The 20,000-nt window shown below is 47.5% G+C and overlaps 4 protein-coding genes across 6 annotated transcripts in view; 2 read left to right on the top strand and 2 right to left on the bottom strand.

The window, feature by feature from the left end:
• The window catches only part of LOC118234254, a 3,256-nt gene extending 6 nt beyond the window's left edge, over positions 1-3,250 (bottom strand). Inside the window, exons 1-4 of the mRNA XM_035430663.1 lie at positions 2,375-3,250; positions 1,924-2,170; positions 1,699-1,806; positions 1-171 (exon numbers count right to left, since the gene is read on the bottom strand). The exon at positions 1-171 is cut by the window's left edge and continues 6 nt beyond it. Of these exons, the coding sequence (XP_035286554.1) occupies positions 1-171; positions 1,699-1,806; positions 1,924-2,170; positions 2,375-3,195 (1,347 nt within the window). The 5' untranslated portion in view covers positions 3,196-3,250. The remainder of the gene's footprint in view (positions 172-1,698; positions 1,807-1,923; positions 2,171-2,374) is intronic.
• Positions 3,251-5,815: 2,565 nt separating this feature from the next.
• On the top strand, positions 5,816-10,514 carry npy (neuropeptide Y). Its single transcript, XM_035429113.1, has 4 exons — positions 5,816-5,876; positions 7,116-7,303; positions 9,486-9,566; positions 10,185-10,514. Exons 2-4 carry the CDS (start codon positions 7,116-7,118, stop codon positions 10,207-10,209), a joined length of 294 nt encoding a protein of 97 aa, XP_035285004.1. The 5' UTR covers positions 5,816-5,876; the 3' UTR covers positions 10,210-10,514.
• A 46-nt stretch (positions 10,515-10,560) lies between these two features.
• The window catches only part of LOC118233395, a 26,801-nt gene continuing 17,361 nt past the window's right edge, over positions 10,561-20,000 (bottom strand). Inside the window, exons 5-6 of the mRNA XM_035429103.1 lie at positions 11,731-11,849; positions 10,561-11,134 (exon numbers count right to left, since the gene is read on the bottom strand). Coding sequence (XP_035284994.1) covers positions 11,041-11,134; positions 11,731-11,849 — 213 coding nt within the window. The 3' untranslated portion in view covers positions 10,561-11,040. The remainder of the gene's footprint in view (positions 11,135-11,730; positions 11,850-20,000) is intronic.
• The window catches only part of mpp6b (membrane protein, palmitoylated 6b (MAGUK p55 subfamily member 6)), a 21,473-nt gene continuing 16,085 nt past the window's right edge, over positions 14,613-20,000 (top strand). For 2 of the 3 annotated variants that reach the window (XM_035429068.1, XM_035429066.1), the window contains exon 1: positions 14,613-14,734. The gene's annotated coding sequence lies outside the window, so the exon portion shown is untranslated. The remainder of the gene's footprint in view (positions 14,735-20,000) is intronic. The other variant, XM_035429067.1, reaches the window with a different exon arrangement.

Genomic DNA, 20,000 nt, shown 5'->3' with positions numbered 1-20,000 from the left:
TGACTCGTCTGACTCCCCTGACTCCTCCGACTCCTCCGACTCCCCTGACTCCTCTGACTCCTCTGACTCATCTGACTCCTCTGACTCCCCTGACTCCTCCGACTCCTCCGACTCCCCTGACTCCTCTGACTCATCTGACTCCTCTGACTCCCCTGACTCCTCCGACTCATCCTACTCCCCTGACTCCTCTGACACATACAAATGATTACATTTCTCACGTGTGTACTTCTATGGCTGCAGATGGAAACGTAACGTTTCCTTGTCCGCGTCACTGGAGACTGACGTATTGATTGCTACCGTAGTGTTGTTAAAAAAACAAAAAAACAAAGAGGAGACAGAGAACAGAAATGCCAATCCTGCCAGACAGTGCCATCGTGCCTTGACTGGCTGTCAGGAATAATTATATGGTCACAGACTGAAATCTCCGAATCACAGATGCTGGCATTGATACGGGAGAGAAAGAGAGAGGGGGGGGGGGGTTAGAGGGAGGGAGGGAGGGAGGGAAAGAGAGAGAGAGAGGAAGAATCAGAATCAGAATCAGAATCAGAATCGGGTTTATTGCCAAGTAGGTTTACACATACAAGGAATTTGTTTTGGTCAGGTGGTGCGTAACAGTGAACATAAAATAAGATAAATAGAGTAAGATGAACATAGTGCAGTAAAAAACATAACAGACATAACATAACATAACATAAACATAAACATAGTGCAAAACAATAACAATAGTGCAAGGGGATAAAGTGATTTTAAGTACAGGTGCTGTCTGTTGGTGTCCGTGGGGGTCAGGATAACAGTACAGTGACAGTGGCATCAGTGGGGGTCCCGGGCCTTGTTGATGAGGCCAGCTGCAGTCAGGAAAAAACTGTTCTTATGACGTGAGGTTTTGGTCCTGATGGACCGCAGCCTCCTGCCGGAGGGGAGTGTTTGCAAGAGTTTGTGTCCAGGGTGGGAGGGGTCGGCCACAATCTTTCCTGCCCGCCTCAGGGCCCTGGAGGTGTGCAGGTCCTGGAGGGATGGCAGATTGCAGCCAATCACCCTCTCAGCGGCGCGAATGATACGCTGCAGTCTGCCCTTGTCCTTGGCAGTGGCAGCAGCGTACCAGATGGTGATGGAGGAGGTGAGGATGGACTCAATGATGGCAGTGTAGAAGTGCACCATCATTGTCATTGGCAGGTTGAACTTCTTCAGCTGCCGCAGGAAGTACATCCTCTGCTGAGCCTTCTTGGTGAGGAAGGTGATGTTCAGCTCCCACTTGAGGTCCTGGGTGATGATGGTGCCCAGGAAGCAGAAGGACTCCACAGTGTCGACTGGGGAGTCATGCAGGGTGATGGGGGCGGGTGGGGCTGCGTTCCTTCTGAAGTCCACAACCATCTCTACTGTCTTTAGGGCGTTGAGCTCCAGGTTGTTATGGCTGCACCAGGACACCAGATGTTCAATCTCTCTCCTGTAGGCGGACTCATCCCCACCAGAGATGAGTCCAATGAGAGTGGTGTCGTCTGCAAACTTCAGGAGCTTGACTGACTGATGACTGGAGGTGCAGCTATTGGTATACAGGGAGAAGAGTAGAGGAGAAAGGACGCAGCCTTGAGGGGAGCCGGTGCTGATGGTCCGGGAGTCGGAGACGTGTTTCCCCAGCTTCACGTGCTGCTTCCTGTCAGACAGGAAGTCGGTGATCCACCTGCAGGTGCAGTCAGGCACGTGCAGCAGGGAGAGCTTGTCCTGTAGTAGAGCCGGGATGATGGTATTGAAGGCGGAGCTGAAGTCCACAAACAGGATCCTGACATAGGTTCCTGCAGTGTCCAGGTGCTGGAGGATGAAGTGGAGGGCCATGTTTACAGCATCGTCCACAGACCTGTTGGCTCTGTATGCGAACTGCAGGGGGTCCAGGAGTGGGTCCGTGATGGTTTTGAGGTGGGACAGTACAAGGCGCTCAAAAGACTTCATTACAACAGAGGTCAGGGCGACGGGTCTGTAGTCATTGAGTCCTGCGGTCCTTGTTTTTTTGGGGACGGGGATAATGGTAGAGGTCTTGAAGCAGGCTGGTACGTGGCATGTCTCCAGTGAGGTGTTAAAAATGTCTGTGAACACCGGAGACAGCTGATCGGCACAGTGCTTCAGGGTGGAGGGAGAGACAGAGTCTGGTCCAGCTGCTTTGCGGGGGTTCTGTCTCTTGAATAGGGGCGATATAGCTCAGGAGGTAAGACCGATTGTCTGGCAGTCGGTGGGTTGCCGGTTCAAACCCCGCCCTGGGCATGTCGAAGTGTCCTTGAGCAAGACACCTAACCCCTAACCTCTAACTGCTCTGGCGAATGAGAGGCATCAATTGTAAAGCGCTTTGGATAAAAGCGCTATATAAATGCAGTCCATTTACCATTTGAATAGTCTGTTAACGTCCCTCTCCAGGAGGGAGAGAGTTGTCATTGTGATAGGGGAGGGGGCCTCTGAGGTGGGTGATTGTAGAGAGGCCTGGGCTCCTGCTGAGATGGGGGAGGAGGAGCTGGTGGTCTGGAGCTGGTGAATGGGGTCACGGGGGATGGTGTCAGGACTGTCCCATTGTCTTTCAAATCGGCAGTAGAACTCATTCAGGTCGTTGGCCAGGTGCAAGTCATTAGTGGAGTGGGGGGCTTTCGGTTTGTAGTTGGTGACCTGTCTGAGGCCCTTCCAGACAGAGGCCGAGTTGTTTTCTGAGAACTGCTGTTGGAGTTTCTCAGAGTACAGTCGTTTAGCATCTCTCACCGCCTTGCTAAACCTGTATTTAGACTCTTTAAACCGGTCCTTGTCCCCACTCCTAAATGCTTCCTCCTTTGCCAGCCTTAGCTGTCTGAGTTTAGCTGTAAACCAGGGTTTGTCGTTGTTGTAGATAACCCTGGTGCGTGATGGTACACAGCTGTCCTCACAGAAGCTGATGTATGATGTCACAGCCTCTGTGTACTCATCCAGACTGATGGTAGCAGTCCTGAAAACATCCCAGTCAGTACAGTCCAAGCACGTGCGAAGATCCCCCATAGCTTCACTGGTCCACTTCTTAGATGTCCTCACAACAGGTTTGCAGAGTTTTAATTTCTGCCTGTATGCAGGAATCAGGTGGACTATGATGTGGTCAGAGTGTCCCAGTGCAGCGCGGGGGACGGCGTGATAGGCACGGTTGATTGTACTGTAGCAGTGATCTAAAGTGTTCTCCTCTCTGGTCGGCATTTAATCAACTGGTGGTATTTAGAGAGGGAATGAAAGAGAGAGAGAGCAAGGGGGAGAGAGGGAAAGAGAGAGAGATAGAGAAAGAGGGGGGGAGAGAAAGAGAGAGAGGGGGGAAGAGAGGGAGAGAAAGAGAGAGAGAAGGAGAGAGGGGGAGAGAGGGAGAGAGAGTGAGCAGATATCTCACAGAAGCGCGTGTCAGGACGCACGCCGTGTTTCTGAAACCCTATCTTCTGTGTGATCTTGATCTGCGCGCGCGTGCCTGTCAGACCTCAAACGGAGGGAAGGATGGGCGTTTGGGACGGACACACAGGAGGGACGTACAGACAGACAGAAACAGGGCGGAAGGTGACTCCTAAACCACCATCTGGCCAATGAAATCAAACCTGGGACTCGTGTAACAGAAGCACACTCAGGGGTGGAGTTACAAGGACACCGGTGGGGGCGGAGTTACAGGAACACCTGTAGGGGCAGAGTTACAGGAACAACTTTATAGGTGGAGTAACAGGAACACCTGTGGGGGTGGAGTTATAGGGACACCTGTGGGGGTGGAGTTACAGGGACACCTTTATGGTGTAGAGTGGGACAGGGACAGCTGTGGGGGTAGAGTTATGAGTCTTATAGGGGGTGGAGTTTTGAGTCCTACAGGGGGTGGAGTTTTGAGTCCTACAGGGGGTGGAGTTAAAAGTCCTATAGGGGGTGGGGTTATCACTCCTATAGGGGGAGGAGTTATGACTCTTATAAGGGGAGGTTTTTGTATCCTCTTTCGCATTTTGCGTTAAAAAATTTGACTTTTCTCGAAGGAAATAACTGAGCTGTTTCCACAGCACTATGGGCTACGAAGGTTATAAAAGCCCTCAGTACACCACCTGCAGCCCACTGGCACACACACACACACACACACACACGCACACACACACACACACACGCACACAAGCACACACATACAAACACATGCACACACACACATGCACACACACACACACGCACACAAGCACACACATACAAACACATGCACACACACACAAGCACACACATACAAACACACATGCACACACACACACACACACACGCACACAAGCACACACATACAAACACACGTGCACACACACACACGCACACAAGCACACACATACAAACACACGTGCACACACACACATGCACACACACATACAAACACACGTGCACACACACACACATGCACACACACACAAGCACACACATACAAGCACATGTGCACACACACACACGCACACATACACATAGGGGCGACATAGCTCAGGAGGTAAGACCGATTGTCTGGCAGTCGGAGGGTTGCCGGTTCAAACCCCGCCCTGGGCATGTTGAAGTGTCCTTGAGCAAGACACCTAACCCCTAACCTCTAACTGCTCTGGCGAATGAGAGGCATCAATTGTAAAGCGCTTTGGATAAAAGCGCTATATAAATGCAGTCCATTTACATCCATTTACACACACATGCACACGCACACACGCACACACACACACACAAGCACACACATACAAACACATGTGCACACACACACACACACACACGCACACACACACACACTCAAACACAAACAATAAACACGCACACACACACGCACTCAGATGCACTTTCTCTCGTCTGTCATTCAAACAATCACATGTTAAGCTCTGACAACCGTGATGATCAATTACACACATACACAGATTGAAATGAGCAATCTACTGTGAAAAAACATTGTGTGTGTGTGTGTGTGTGTGTGTATGTGTGAGTGTGTGTATTCATTTCAAATCTGGGTAAAGGGAGATTGTATATAATATGAAACACATTAAAATAATATCCTATGAAACATATTTCCTGGAATAATGGACACATGACCAGAAGGGACGGAAAATGCCCACACTCCTCTTTGTGCTTGATGCTGACAGAAACGGACCCCCTGAAACCAGATAAAAGGGGACCGGCTCACCCTTCCCCCCGGTGTGGAATGTTTATATGCAGAAAATCCATTAGTTTTCTCATCATCCGTGTGAAGCAGAGAATCATTTAAGCAAAGCTTCAGAGTGTTGTTTTTGAAGGAAAAAAACGTTTATTTATTTGTTTATTTATTTATTTATTTATAACAATTATTAGACTGGCTCAATGTAAATTCTGTTTTTTTTTCCAATGCTTGTTTACAGTGTATTTACACCACGTATTTAATCACACTCTCACAAATATTGAAATATGCTTTCCCATTTTCCGAGATCTATTTACGGCTAAATAATATTATCTGAATTGGGATGGAAACTGTCATCCGGTCGACAATGAGATACATAAAATTGAGCGACTAATTTACAAATCGCTGCTTCCCTTTGTGCGACACGCACTTCGCCATTTCATTCCACCTAATTACACGAGTTTTGAGTGGATGCACGAGGAAAAAAGACCCCCTCCCTCTCTTGACTACCGACAAAAACCAATCACTTTTTATCGTAAATGTTGTTTTAAACGGGCGATGACAGCTTAGCCGGTGACGCGTCCCCTCGCTTTGCACCGCTGCGATAAGAGAATTGCGTTCGCTGGAGCGTGAGCGAGTGCCCCCCTCCCTCGCTCTCCCTCGCGCTCGCGCGCGGCACTATAAAAACGGTAGCATGGGCGAAACCGTACAAAGCGCACCGGGGAAACGGGACCGCGGAAAACTCAATCATCAACTCAATGTGAGTAACAAAAAATAACTTTATTTTTTACGGCACTTTACTTTGCTAGTATCTATTTTCGCTGAAACGTGGACAGGGACATATCCTGTTATTTACACTAAATAACAGAGATGTACGGAGAATTGCAGAGATAAAAAAGTTAATCATTTGTATCGTCTCCACACACTGTCATTTTGATCGAAACTTTCAGTCATTTCTAACTAGCCTTTTCTGTAATGTAAAAGTTAGAAATTCTAAGTTTAAATTCTCCTACGATTGATCCAACGGCTACTTGGCGAACGATGTCTACCCCTAACTTTTACACAGAGCAAAATGTTCAGTGTAAAATTAACACCAGTTGCGTACATCTCAGAACGCATAGTGTCCCTCTTTGACAATGAATTTGATTTTTATCACTGAGAATGTTGCTATGTAACGATATGGCCCCAATAACGTGTGGCAACTCTAGTCTCAATCAATATCCAAACTTAATATTTAAACTGTTCAAAAATTAAAATACATTAAAAATGCATTTTTCGTTTTATTCAGTTTTGAGGGGAAACGCGGTTTTAAAAGAAGATTCTTAAAGACCGTATTCAGGTTGTACACTGATTGCGTTACAGGCTAATTACGCTGATGAACACGGCACGCAGAGACGGTCTTGGTGAGATCTGAACCGGCCAGTCGTTAAATGTTAAATCTTCAGACTGAATAAACTCATTTAATCTCAAACTTGTAAAGAGAAAGAACCGGTAAAGGGGTCATTTTACTTTCTTTCTATATTTTGCATAAAGTGCTTACTTTGTCTTCTTTCTTTTGTCATAATCTTATTTTCAATGTCTGAAAATATTTTCAGTGACCGTCATACAGTCTGTCTATTTTCTGGTGTATTTTCAGTTCATCTCGACAAATTGTTAAAGGGACAAAAAGTAATTTTAATTTCTCTCACTTACAAAATAGTTTTCCTATTAAATGTTTTATTCCCTCTAGAAAAAGCGCAACAACTAACTAGCTCTCTACTTAATTTACGTGAACTCCTTGCAATAGGCTACCTACCTGTGCTACCACTGAATACGCCCTATAGCCCGTGCCGGAATGCGCATTTAATTAATCGATTTATTGCTTGATTTTGATAACGCAAATAAAAGAAAAAATGTTTTAGTTACTCTGTCATGAAAGGTGAGAACGGAAGTCCGTTCACGTGTTTTAAACAGTATTTCCCCGCCTCCCCTGTTCCTCGCGCCCCGTGACTTGACGAAGATGCGTCTGAATCTTGGCACGCGGATGGGCATGGTGATGTTGGCGGTCTGCATACTTATCTGCATTGGCACGTTGGCGGAAGGATACCCGTCCAAACCGGACAACCCTGGAGAGGACGCACCCGCCGAGGAACTCGCCAAATATTATTCCGCATTGAGACACTACATCAACCTCATCACGCGGCAGAGGTGAGTCTCGGGCGCGGACCCAGCTGCGCGAACACCTACTCTAGAGAAACGCCCTAGGACTATGTTGGACTAGGTTCAGGAGACGTGAGATATGGTGTTATTAAATACTGCCCACATTTGTATTTATATATATATATATATATATATATATATTACAATTGTGTTTTATTTGAAGGGAAAATTCTTCTTTTTCTTATTAATAATAATAATAATAATAATAATAATAATAATAATAAAAACAACAACATTAATAATGACAGTAATTATATGCAAACTAAAAGTTGAAAGCCTGAAATATATCTCACTCAGAGGTAATATATACAGTGCTAACCAAAAGATTCTTGGGTGTTATGATAAAAACATGAAACAGATAATTTCTTTTATTCTAAGCAAACACATTCATGGGAAGTAGCAAAATGGAAAATCTTTAGAAATTAATTCAATTTATTTAATGTCACGCGGTGCCTTGGAGGTGATCTTGTTAAAGAGATTTGCTGGCTGATTAACTTAGCCTGGCACACGTTTATGAAATTAGGCTTTTCTGTGAAATAAGGGAAACCCGAAACCCTGCTCCTTGCTGAACGTGTCATCATATTAAGGAGGAATAATCAGACGGCTGAAGGGGATTATGAAAACGAACGTAAACAAGCCTCAGTCATCAGCTTGAGTGTGCAGCCTGAGTGTGCAGCCTCTGCCCAGGCAGTCCAACTGCAATAATTACCCATTTTTATGAGCAGGCATCGTCTAAAATTATTATCATTTTCAGTCTTCGCTATTTACTGGTAAAAAGTCTCAGTCCAGAACCTTCACTCATTGAACTATTCGTACAGGAACACTAACTTCATTTTCTCTTTTGGGAAAAAATAATCAGGTATTGAGGAGTATTTATGTTCAGGATGCAGGTGAAAATAAACAGGAACAGGCTGGTTGTGTCATTAACAGGCAGGTGAGACTGACCCAGTCAGGAACAGGCTGGCTGTGTCATTAACAGACAGGTGAGACTGACCCAGTCAGGAACAGGCTAACTGTGTCATTAACAGACAGGTGAGACTGACCCAGTCATGAACAGGCTAACTGTGTCATTAACAGACAGGTGAGACTGACCCAGTCATGAACAGACTGACTGTGTCATTAACAGACAGGTGAGACTGACCCAGTCAGGAACAGGCCGTCTGTGTCATTAACAGACAGGACTGACCCAGTCAGGAACAGGCTGGCTGTGTCATTAACAGACAGATGAGACTGACCCAGTCAGGAACATGCTGGCTGTGTCATTAACAGACAGATGAGACTGACCCAGTCAGGAACAGGCTAACTGTGTCATTAACAGACAGGTGAGACTGACCCAGTCAAGAACAGGCTGACTGTGTCATTAACAGACAGATGAGACTGACCCAGTCAGGAACAGGCCAACTGTGTCATTAACAGACAGGTGAGACTGACCCAGTCAGGAACAGGCTGGCTGTGTCATTAACAGACAGGACTGACCCAGTCAGGAACAGGCCGTCTGTGTCATTAACAGACAGGACTGACCCAGTCAGGAACAGACTGACTGTGTCATTAACAGACAGGTGAGACTGACCCAGTCAGGAACAGGCTGGCTGTGTCATTAACAGACATGACTGACCCAGTCAGGAACAGGCCGTCTGTGTCATTAACAGACAAATGAGACTGACCAAGTCAGGAACAGACTGGCTGTGTCATTAACAGACAGGTGAGACTGACCCAGTCAGGAACAGGCCGTCTGTGTCATTAACAGACAGATGAGGCTGACCCAGTCAGGAACAGGCTGGCTGTGTCATTAACAGACAGGTGAGACTGACCCAGTCAGGAACAGGCCATCTGTGTCATTAACAGACAGGTGAGACTGACCCAGTCAGGAACAGGCCGTCTGTGTCATTAACAGACAGGTGAGACTGACCCAGTCAAGAACAGGCTGGCTGTGTCATTAACAGACAGGTGAGACTGACCCAGTCAGGAACAGGCTGGCTGTGTCATTAACAGACAGGTGAGACTGACCCAGTCAGGAACAGGCTGGCTGTGTCATTAACAGACAGGTGAGACTGACCCAGTCAGGAACAGGCTGGCTGTGTCATTAACAGACAGGTGAGACTGACCCAGTCAGGAACAGGCTGGCTGTGTCATTAACAGACAGGTGAGATTGATCCGCTCATTTTCTCAGGTACGGAAAAAGATCCAGTGACGACACCCTGCTTACAGAGCTTCTGCTGAGTGAAAGCACAGGAACCAGCCCCCGATCACGGTACTGCGCGCGTGTGTGTGTGTGTGCGTGTGTGTGCGTGTGCGTGTGTGTATACTTACAGCAGTGATTCATTTACATAGAAAGATTTTTGTTGCAACAAAAGTTAACTTGCTTAATTACACCCGAGATCACTTTTTTGTTTTCCTGTAAACATGTTTGTATGACTACTGCATAATGAAATGGTAGAAAATTTATTGGTGCTGACCAACTTGGAATACTACTATAACATGTAGATGTCAATCCAGATAATCAGCTGGAAAATTGCTGCCTCCCACAAATTTGTCAGTTTACGTTTTAATGCGATGGAACACCGCCGGCACCACTAAAATATGTTTTTGAAAATATTTCAGGGGAGAAACAGTTCATGTAATTTCTGAATCTTGATTTATATTTGATCTGGAGCCTCTAGTTTGACAGTTTGATCGAAGTTTCATGAGCCAGCTGCAGCTACGTGTATGAATTTATTTGCATATGGAATACTTTATGCAAATGAGATGGACACGCCCACTTTCCCTAAATTGTCTAGTAGGCGGAGCCAGGCTGGAACAGTGAGTGCAATCACTCTTTAAGAGGTTTTGATCCTTTTGTTGATCCTTTTGTCTGTTCCTCTCTCTCCAGATACGTGGAACCATCTATGTGGTGACATCATAAAATGCGTCTATCTCGTCTGTACTTGGTGTCTTCAGTTTTGCCGTCTCACCCCTGTAACAACAAACCCTGACCTTATCAACATGGCCGCCAGACTGCCGAACACTGACCTCACCAACATGGCTGCCCTCCTACCGCCAGCACCTGGGGGTCAAAAGCTGCATGGAGCCATCAATTCATCATAAGAGCCACCTCAGCTCATGGCAGTACATAGTCTTATTTAATCTTATTTAATATCAGTGCATTACCGTTATACTTAACTGTAAAGTAAAACTGTGCTATTAAAAGTCATTATGTAAAGATGACCTCTTTGATCTTCCCATGGTGTTGTTAGACAGTACAGCTCTAAAATACCGATACTTTATAACACTGTCATTATTACCAGGAAGGTGCGGCTTGATATCAGCCAGAAAATATGGCTGAATCAAGCAGTAGATCGGTGTCATAAATAGACAGCAAAGAATGACAGCTGAAAATATTAAATATAGTCCCGGCCCTTCAACAGGAGTCATATTTCAGTTGTAACAGTGATAGACCACAATTTAAAAAACACAGGATAACAGTATTTCACTCTGTTCTTCAGCCACCAGCAAACTCCGGGTGAGTGTGAACACAGGTGGTACATAAACAAAGGTACATAAACACAGGTTCTTACATTGTGCCAGAAATTGCACGCAGTAAAATATTGTCATCTTGGTTTTATGAAATATTTATGAATAACTCTTCAGAGAGATTCTGCCTGAAATACGACAGCAGCATCTGGACTAACTCTGGTTCACAGAAGGCTGAAAGCATCAGTGAGCCCTCAGTCTGCCACGCTGGGTCCTCAGTTCCAGAAGCTTCCACAGGAGTCAGAAAGGTTCTCACACAGGTGAAGGAAAACCAATCCAATGGTAATTGTTTCATGTGAAATTAAGGACCTAAGTCAAATGTGAAACAAGCTCACATTTAGAGGTTTGCACTCACTGAATTGATTAAAAAAAAGATGGACCAGGCCAACACTTATAAGTTTCATCACTGGTCTGCATATTATTAGTAATATCCGGGGGGAAAATGAACCTAAAAAATGCAATTACTACTCATAATTACTCCAATAAAACAAAGTCTGCTTATACTATTGGAATAATACTGTTCGTTCAATGCCTGGAGTTAAAAGCCTGACGCATACACTGTGTGATCGCTGCCTTTCCAGAAAAAGAAGTCTCGGGCAACACAGAGTTGTTTAATGCATTAAACGCGCACGCGATTCAACACGCGCGCACCCGTTCAGACCCCGGGGGATACCGTTTGATGTTCCCTTTTAAAATTAATTTTCAAAAGACAGCGTCGCTTACTGTTTGTTCAAGCCTCAAACAACAGCGGGATTATAAATCTAATCTGGATCCGCGGCCCGTATCCACGCGGGGCGGCTTCTGAACAATAACACGGTTCCGCCTCACGAGCTGATCTCCGGGTGTCATCCCGTTAACCGTCACGGTGAAAAGGGAGGGAAAGCACGCCAATCAAACGCAGTCACCTGCTGCGTCCGCATTTGCCCGTTCCTCGGCCGTGCAGAAGAGATTTCGCCAGTTGTATCTGGGGTCCCCAGCCCTGGTCCCCTGGAGAGCCGTCGGGTTTGCAGGTTTCGGTCTTCACCTTAAAATAGGCAAGAAATTCTGAATCAATTGAGCAGGCAGGCTGAACAGTGCAAACAGCTGTTTGAAATTTACAATTAAACAGTGTCTTTGTTGGTTTAAAATTCCCAAAACAACTAAAACAAATTCATTTATTCAAGTCAAAAACTCATCATTACCTAAGACAAAAATTATAAACAAAATTTCAACATCAAGACGAACAAAGAAAAACTAATTCTTTAAATCAATGAACCTCAATACATATGCCTGAAACACAAAACCACAATAACAGTAAAAATGTTTTTTAAATGTGCCGGGTATTCTTGCTAATAAAGCAGGTAGTCCTTCTCAGGGGGGTGGACTAAATTCAATTAAGCGCTAAGCTGTAACAAAAACCAGCAGACCCTGCAGCTCTCCGGGACCAGAGTTGGGGACTGAATTATATCTTTGCTGCCGTGACAAATGAAGCTTAACAGTATGCGACAATAAAGATGGTAGAGCTTTTTTTAAGTGTCTGACGTCTGTACCGTTAGTGTACCAAGAAATAGGGTCTAACATCGAACCCTTTGTAAATGAAGACAGACGACCGCGCGGCTCAAATTCTGAGATGTCAGGGCCGTTTCCTGAGTATAAGCGCACCCTCGTGGTCAAATATACGCAAGCCTCATGGATGCAGGGGACGGCCACACGCGTCGTTCGCGCAGTTCAAGAATTTTCGGTGACGGGTATTAATTTCATTGCTGTTTTCTAACATCCCAAATAACAGTATTTATACAAATCTTTCAGTCTCAACCCTAGATAATCTTTTTGTTTGTTTTTTTTTTTTTCTTTTACATTTGTGGGCATCAGAACATACCACACATGTAATACACCACTAGCAGTAGGCTACGTAGAGTCTATTTCTGACAGTGTTCCGTCTGGGGCAGTCTGCGTTCTGAGCGGGTGAGATTGGTCTCGGTAAGATCAGGAAGGCCCCCCAGACTCTCCGTTGCTGGGCTGATCCACCACAGATGGTTTTCCAGGTCAGAGGGACTGTCCCGCTGAGCTCCACTTCTCACGTGGGGTCAACAGACTCAGAAACTAGTCATTTTAGAGGCATCTTAAAACCTTGACAGCAGCATCCCCTGTGCGGCCACAACCTAGATGAAAAATGCATCCAAACCGTTTTGAAAAGTGCGTTTTTGAAAAATGCATCCAAACCGGCCCGTCGAAGCACTGAGTCAACAATTTCATACTTTCTAGAAAATATAATTCAAACCAAAAAAGCGTTTTAATTAATACCGCGGTCAACAGCGCAACCCCAAATTGATTAGAGCGTTGTCGCTTCCGTCATTAGTGGTGCAACGTCGCCCTCCGGTGGACAAATACAGTAGTGTCTCGCTGAATTTCAGCTCAAACGGGAGAATCTGATGCAAAACGCAAATGCAAAACGCGTCACTGCACGTTAGCAGGACTCTGATTAAATGCCTCCGCTTGTGGGCCAAAAACAAAAGACTAGTTCGTGTTTCTTAGAGCAGCGAACGCTCTGCCAGGTGCTGCGCTCTTTTTTCAGATAACGAAGGGGCGCGACTGTAAAATATTCACAGTCTAAAAACGGGCTGCCTAATGCGTGCTGTTGCCTTTATGGGCTCCAAGAAAGTAACGAGGACAGGCCTGCTCAGAATCGGTGCATTCGCCACCACAGCATATATACCCCACTGCAGAGAGTCTAACCAACACTCCTCCATGCTGGCCCAACAGTCGACGCTGTTACCACAATGCAACACTACAATACTATCACTGCAATGCATTTTGGTACGGTTTTAAACAATATACACTGTTTCTGTGTCATCTATCTATCTACCTGAATGCTACAGTATTTCCATATACACTCATTTTTTCTGGGGATGCTCTCTCTCTCTCTCTCTCTCTCTCTCACACACACACACACACGTCAATTATTGAATAAATGATGAATTATTGTGTCTGTTCACATATATCATCCATGCAGTGCAAAGTGACACATTTGATTTTTGCGTTTAAACGCATAGGGCATACATTCACGGTTATAAGCCATCGGCGTTTACTGAGCTTCCATGCCCTGCATTCTCTTCCTTCCAGAAGAAGCCGGATACCCTCGTGACCCTGAGCTTAATGACCTGGCCCACTCTTCCATAACCCAAACGCTGAGCTGTTACTTCCGTCACGCATGACACCCAAGGATACTCCGTAATTCTCTCTTTTTTTGTATTAATCATCTGAAATTAACACCCAAGCGAGTGAAACCTCTGTGATTTACTTTTTGGACATGACTTGCTAGAAAGGCAGCTTGAAACTCGTTTGATCTTTTCCGGAAAAACAAAGCATAATAAAAAATAAATGGAATCGCAGGATTAAGAATAACAATGGCAACTAATGATACGAATCTAAAAACAACATGATAATTTCTGAGAGGGGTACACAGCAAAGCGTCCAGTGTTAAGTCAGCTCTTTACAGAGTGCATATGGTCCCTGTTGGACTCGTCTATATTCTGCGGAATTAGATGAACACTGGACATTTTACAGTGTAGGTTATAGCTTAGACAATTTTATTGGTAGTTAGTAACGGCTGAGTTAGCGCGGCTGAATTGTCGTCGCCATTATTCTCCCCAACTCGTTCACTGTAGCCCTTCTGTCCAGTATGTCACAGGGAATTAACATCACCACACAGGTCGCTGCACAGCCAAAACAAAATGGGCGGAGACTGTACTGCACTGCATGTCGCCGATTGGTCCTTGCTTCCAAACGTCATCGCGGGGCGAGACCTGGCCACTTGATTGGCATCGAGTACGCGCGGATAGTTCGCTGCGGGACCAGGATCGCTCAGGGGGGTTTGAATTTCTCGCCGGGACGGTGAAGGACTGGTCTACTATCAGCAGACGATTCAAGGTAAGTCGAGATCGGAGGACGCATCGCAGACGCGATCTTTTTGGCTGGCTTTCAGGCGGCGCGAGCAAACACTGTTCTAGTGGAAACGCGCACTTGGGTTTTAAATAGGCACGAGACGCAGGGACCGCAGCTCCATCTCTGTCTCCTGCCCCTGCGCGAGGGACAGTAAAGAACCTTTTAATCCACTGCACTGGCCCTGTGTGTGAATGCGTCTGTGCGCTGGAGGGGATTTATCAGCACGCGTGCGTGCTAGCAGGCACATTAAACTCTCGGTCTGCTTTCGGACGTTTTAGAAATTAGTAACCGTAAAAGCCATGCGTGATCTAGTTAGCATGCAGGTAACTTGAGATTCCTTCAACGGGGGAGTGGTGTAAAAAAATGACCACGCGTTATAGTCTACTTTAAACAAAGTGTTCTGTAATCATGTTATTAAGTACGCGTGTAGTCGGCAGCTTCCACGACCCTGTCGGGACGTCGTTCCGCGGGGACCTCGAGTATGACGCGGCAGAGACGTGGGTACGAAATGGAGCGACCGGTCGCCGTCAATCCAAGCGTTCCACGCAGTACCACAAGCGCATCACGATTAGTTCGTGTGACAGAGATACTGAACCAACAGACATCCATTGTTGTCGGCCACCCTCGCGCCACAACGCCCGTTTGTGTTTGCGCAATGAATGGACGGCGTTAGATAATGCGCCCGGCATCAGGCTGTCTAACCTAATAAACGAATTCCCCCCGCTGTTTAAGTGTCTGTGGAGTTAAAGGTGACATTTTCCCCGTGAGGCGTCATGTCATGATTTGTTCTCTGACGCGATTCACAGCAGAGTGGAGGGACAGCTGCGCGTGCGAACGTTAAGAGCGGGTTATCCGCATGGCTTTACCGCAGGCAGCGGATATACCGGGGGAAGAGTTGCGCAACTCGTCTCTGGAAAGTTAATTCAGACGGCACGAGCATGAACTGGTAGACGGAGCTAGGGAGCTACCAGACGGAGAGGCCGCCTTTCTCTCTCAACTTTTTGCGCTAGTAGCCAATGTATGTCCGTCTGGATGTCTCCAGTCATGGAAACGCGCGTTTGCGCGCTTTTTGCCCATAGTGACTGACAGGTCCAGAACATTCCGTCTCTTTGCGCGCGGGCTGCGGCGGGGTTGCCTGCCGGTGGGTGACCTTTCCCTTACTCAGAATCAGAACATAACCGCCCTTCTCCCGGTAATTGCGCGACTCCAAAAAAAACTGAACGTGGATTCGAATGAAAATAAATCTAAAATACTTTTCACAGCCTGTCCTTCAGGAGCAGGAATGTAAAGCAGGTTTGCTATTGGCTGTCGGCACCTGCAATCAATCAGCCATGGCAGCCGCCAGCTGGACATGTGGCACAGGTCACGCCCGCCGTCACACCAACGCATTCTGCACTTCAGCGCTCGCTGGGCCTCGGCCTGGCTTCCGGAAGGGGCTGTGTCAGTCACACACTGCGGGCGCGTAGGTCCTGTCAGTCACGCGCTGCGGGCGCGTAGGTCCTGTCAGTCACGCGCTGCGGGCGCGTAGGTCCTGTCAGTCACGCACTGCGGGCGCGTAGGTCCTGTCAGTCACGCGCTGCGGGTGTGTAGGTCCTGTCAGTCACGCGCTGCGGGCGCGTAGGTCCTGTCAGTCACGCTCTGCGGGCGCGTAGGTCCTGTCAGTCACGCACTGCGGGCGCGTAGGTCCTGTCAGTCACGCACTGCGGGCGCGTAGGTCCTGTCAGTCACGCACTGCGGGCGCGTAGGTCCTGTCAGTCACGCGCTGCGGGCGCGTAGGTCCTGTCAGTCACGTGCTGCGGGGTGTAGGTCCTGTCAGTCACGCGCTGCGGGCGCGTAGATCCTGTCAGTCACGCGCTGCGGGCGCGTAGGTCCTGTCAGTCACGCGCTGCGGGCGCGTAGGTCCTGTCAGTCACGCGCTGCGGGCGCGTAGGTCCTGTCAGTCACGCGCTGCGGGGTGTAGGTCCTGTCAGTCACGCGCTGCGGGCGCGTAGGTCCTGTCAGTCACGCGCTGCGGGCGCGTAGGTCCTGTCAGTCACGCGCTGCGGGCGCGTAGGTCCTGTCAGTCACGCGCTGCGGGAGCGTAGGTCCTGTCAGTCACGCGCTGCGGGCGCGTAGGTCCTGTCAGTCAGGTGCTTCCACGCCTGACACATCATTCTGGACTTCATGAGCTGACTCCACTCAAAATGGCCCACTTCAGACAAAACCCAGCGAGCAAAATCTGGAATCTACGCAGGTAGACGGGGGGAGATCTGGCTTGGGTCATGTTCGGATATAAACTGACTACGTTAACTAACCCCAAAATAGGTCAGGTTATAGCCTGACTTTGCCCGGGTAGGCTAGAAAACTTTCACTTTTCAACCAAACGTAGCTAAGTTTTCACCCGAATGCCTCGACGGTGTTTCACCAACTTTTCACCTCAGAAATGTCCACTGGGAACTCACACCTCTGTTTTAACCAGCCACTGACTGCCGGTCCGCGTCCGGAGCCCCTGCCGATGTGTACCAAGCGCAGTGTTTTCCTGTAAAATGAGGAGATCAGGGCATGTAGACGTGAAGTGTCCAGAAGCAGGAGTGATGGATCCAGGGCCCAGTCTCCCCTGTCCAGAGACAGATCAGCTCACTGACTAGGAGATCCATTATGAATGTGGGGTCACAGCTGGTTTGCATGGTAAATATATTAATGTCTTTTTTTTTAATAGGCAGCATGTATTTGCTGATTGCCAGTGTGGTATATTTCCAACTTGCTGTCAATGTGTCATACACCATCCACAGATGTGTACCATAATGCAGTAATTACACGTGTAGGAGTGTGTGTAACTCTGGGTTAAGTGCAGTGTTTTGTGTGCTGGGTTGGAGTGTGTAATTCTGGGTTTGTGCAGTGTTTTGTGTGCTGGGTTGGAGTGTGTAATTCTGGGTTAAGTGCAGTGTTTTGTGTGCTGGGTTGGAGTGTGTAATTCTGGGTTTGTGCAGTGTTTTGTGTGCTGGGTTGGAGTGTGTAATTCTGGGTTGAGCGCACTGTTTTGTGTGCTGGGTTGGTGTGTGTGTAGCGCTGGGCTAAGCACAGTGTTTTGTGTGCTGGGTTGGAGTGTGTAATTCTGGGTTGAGCGCAGTGTTTTGTGTGCTGGTTTGGAGTGTGTAATTCTGGGTTGAGCGCACTGTTTTGTGTGCTGGGTTGGTGTGTGTGTAGCGCTGGGCTAAGCACAGTGTTTTGTGTGCTGGGTTGGAGTGCGTAGTGCTGGGTTAAGCGCAGTGTTTTGTGTGCTGGGTTGGAGTGTGTAATTCTGGGTTAAGCGCAGTGTTCTGTGTGCTGGGTTACAGTGTGTAATTCTGGGTTAAGCGCAGTGTTTTGTGTGCTGGGTTGGTGTGTGTGTAGCGCTGGGCTAAGCACAGTGTTTTGTGTGCTGGGTTGGAGTGTGTAATTCTGGGTTGAGCGCAGTGTTTTGTGTGCTGGGTTGGAGTGTGTAATTCTGGGTTAAGCGCAGTGTTTTGTGTGCTGGGTTGGAGTGTGTAATTCTGGGTTGAGCGCAGTGTTTTGTGTGCTGGGTTGGAGTGTGTAATTCTGGGTTAAGCGCAGTGTTTTGTGTGCTGGGTTGGTGTGTGTGTAGCGCTGGGCTAAGCACAGTGTTTTGTGTGCTGGGTTGGAGTGTGTGTAATTCTCAGTTTGAGCAGTGTTTTGTGTGCTGGGTTGGAGTGTGTAGCTTTGGGTTAAGCGCAGTGTTTTGTGTGCTGGGTTGGAGTGTGTAATTCTGGGTTAAGCGCAGTGTTTTGTGTGCTGGGTTGGTGTGTGTGTAGCGCTGGGCTAAGCACAGTGTTTTGTGTGCTGGGTTGGAGTGTGTAATTCTGGGTTGAGCGCAGTGTTTTGTGTGCTGGGTTAGAGTGTGTAATTCTGGGTTAAGCGCAGTGTTTTATGTGCTGGGTTGGAGTGTGTAATTCTGGGTTGAGCGCAGTGTTTTGTGTGCTGGGTTGGAGTGTGTAATTCTGGGTTGAGCGCACTGTTTTGTGTGCTGGGTTGGTGTGTGTGTAGCGCTGGGCTAAGCACAGTGTTTTGTGTGCTGGGTTGGAGTGTGTAATTCTGGGTTAAGCGCAGTGTTTTGTGTGCTGGGTTGGAGTGTGTAATTCTGGGTTAAGTGCAGTGTTTTGTGTGCTGGGTTGGAGTGTGTAATTCTGGGTTAAGCACAGTGTTTTGTGTGCTGGGTTGGAGTGCGTAGCGCTGGGTTAAGCGCAGTGTTTTATGTGCTGGGTTGGAGTGTGTAACTCTGGGTTAAGTGCAGTGTTTTGTGTGCTGGGTTGGAGTGTGTAATTCTGGGTTAAGCGCAGTGTTTTGTGTGCTGGGTTGGTGTGTGTGTAGCGCTGGGCTAAGCACAGTGTTTTGTGTGCTGGGTTGGAGTGTGTGTAGCTCTGGGTTAAGCGCAGTGTTTTATGTGCTGGGTTGGAGTATGTAATTCTGGGTTAAACGCAGTGTTTTGTGTGCTGGGTTAGAGTGTGTAATTCTGGGTTAAACGCAGTGTTTTGTGTGCTGGGTTGGAGTGTGTAATTCTGGGTTAAGCGCAGTGTTTTGTGTGCTGGGTTGGAGTGTGTAATTCTGGGTTAAACGCAGTGTTTTGTGTGCTGGGTTGGAGTGTGTGTAATTCTCAGTTTGAGCAGTGTTTTGTGTGCTGGGTTACAGTGTGTGTAATTATCAGTTTGAGCATGGCTGCATCCATATTTAATACAGAGAGGAAGTGTGGTTCCTAAGGCCAAGGCATGCTGGGAAATGCGTTAAAAGGGCAGTGATGTACTGGAGTGGAATATTTACGCAGGAGGGGGGAGGTGATTTCCCAGAATGCCCTCTGGACAACCTGCAGCAGAGCGGGCCAATGAGCATATTACTGTGCGCCCCCCCCTCGCTCTCTCTCTCTCTCTCTGTTTCACATCCCCCCTCTATCTCTCTCACTGTCTCTCTCTTTCACTCTCGCTCTCTCTCACTCTATCTCTCCCTGTGTGAGTGTGTGCGTGCATGTGTGTGTGTGTGTATGTCTCTCTCTCTCTCTGTTTCACCCCCCCCAACCAAGGAAAGGACAAAGATTTTAGGCCACAGGACCAGACAGAGCTCAGGGTCTTGTGACAGGAAGAGTTGTGCTGTAAGACAGGCAGTGGTCAGAGAAACGGTGTGGAGCAGTGGTCAGAGCAGCAGTGTGGAGTAGTGGTCAGAGCAGCAGTGTGGAGCAGGAGTGTGGAGCAGCGGTCAGATAAGCAGTGTGGAGCAGTGATCA

The sequence above is a fragment of the Anguilla anguilla genome, chromosome 8 (assembly GCF_013347855.1).
Source record: "Anguilla anguilla isolate fAngAng1 chromosome 8, fAngAng1.pri, whole genome shotgun sequence".
In the NCBI taxonomy this organism is placed as follows: domain Eukaryota; kingdom Metazoa; phylum Chordata; class Actinopteri; order Anguilliformes; family Anguillidae; genus Anguilla; species Anguilla anguilla.
This window is presented reverse-complemented; position numbering and strand designations above follow the sequence as displayed.

Bases quoted from the DNA above. Each gene is read 5' to 3' on its own strand.
- npy (XM_035429113.1), top strand. From the start codon at position 7,116: ATGCGTCTGAATCTTGGCACGCGGATGGGCATGGTGATGTTGGCGGTC. The intron at 7,304-9,485 runs GTGAGTCTCGGG...TCATTTTCTCAG, and splicing joins AACCTCATCACGCGGCAGAG to GTACGGAAAAAGATCCAGTG. The intron at 9,567-10,184 runs GTACTGCGCGCG...CTCTCTCTCCAG, and splicing joins GGAACCAGCCCCCGATCACG to ATACGTGGAACCATCTATGT.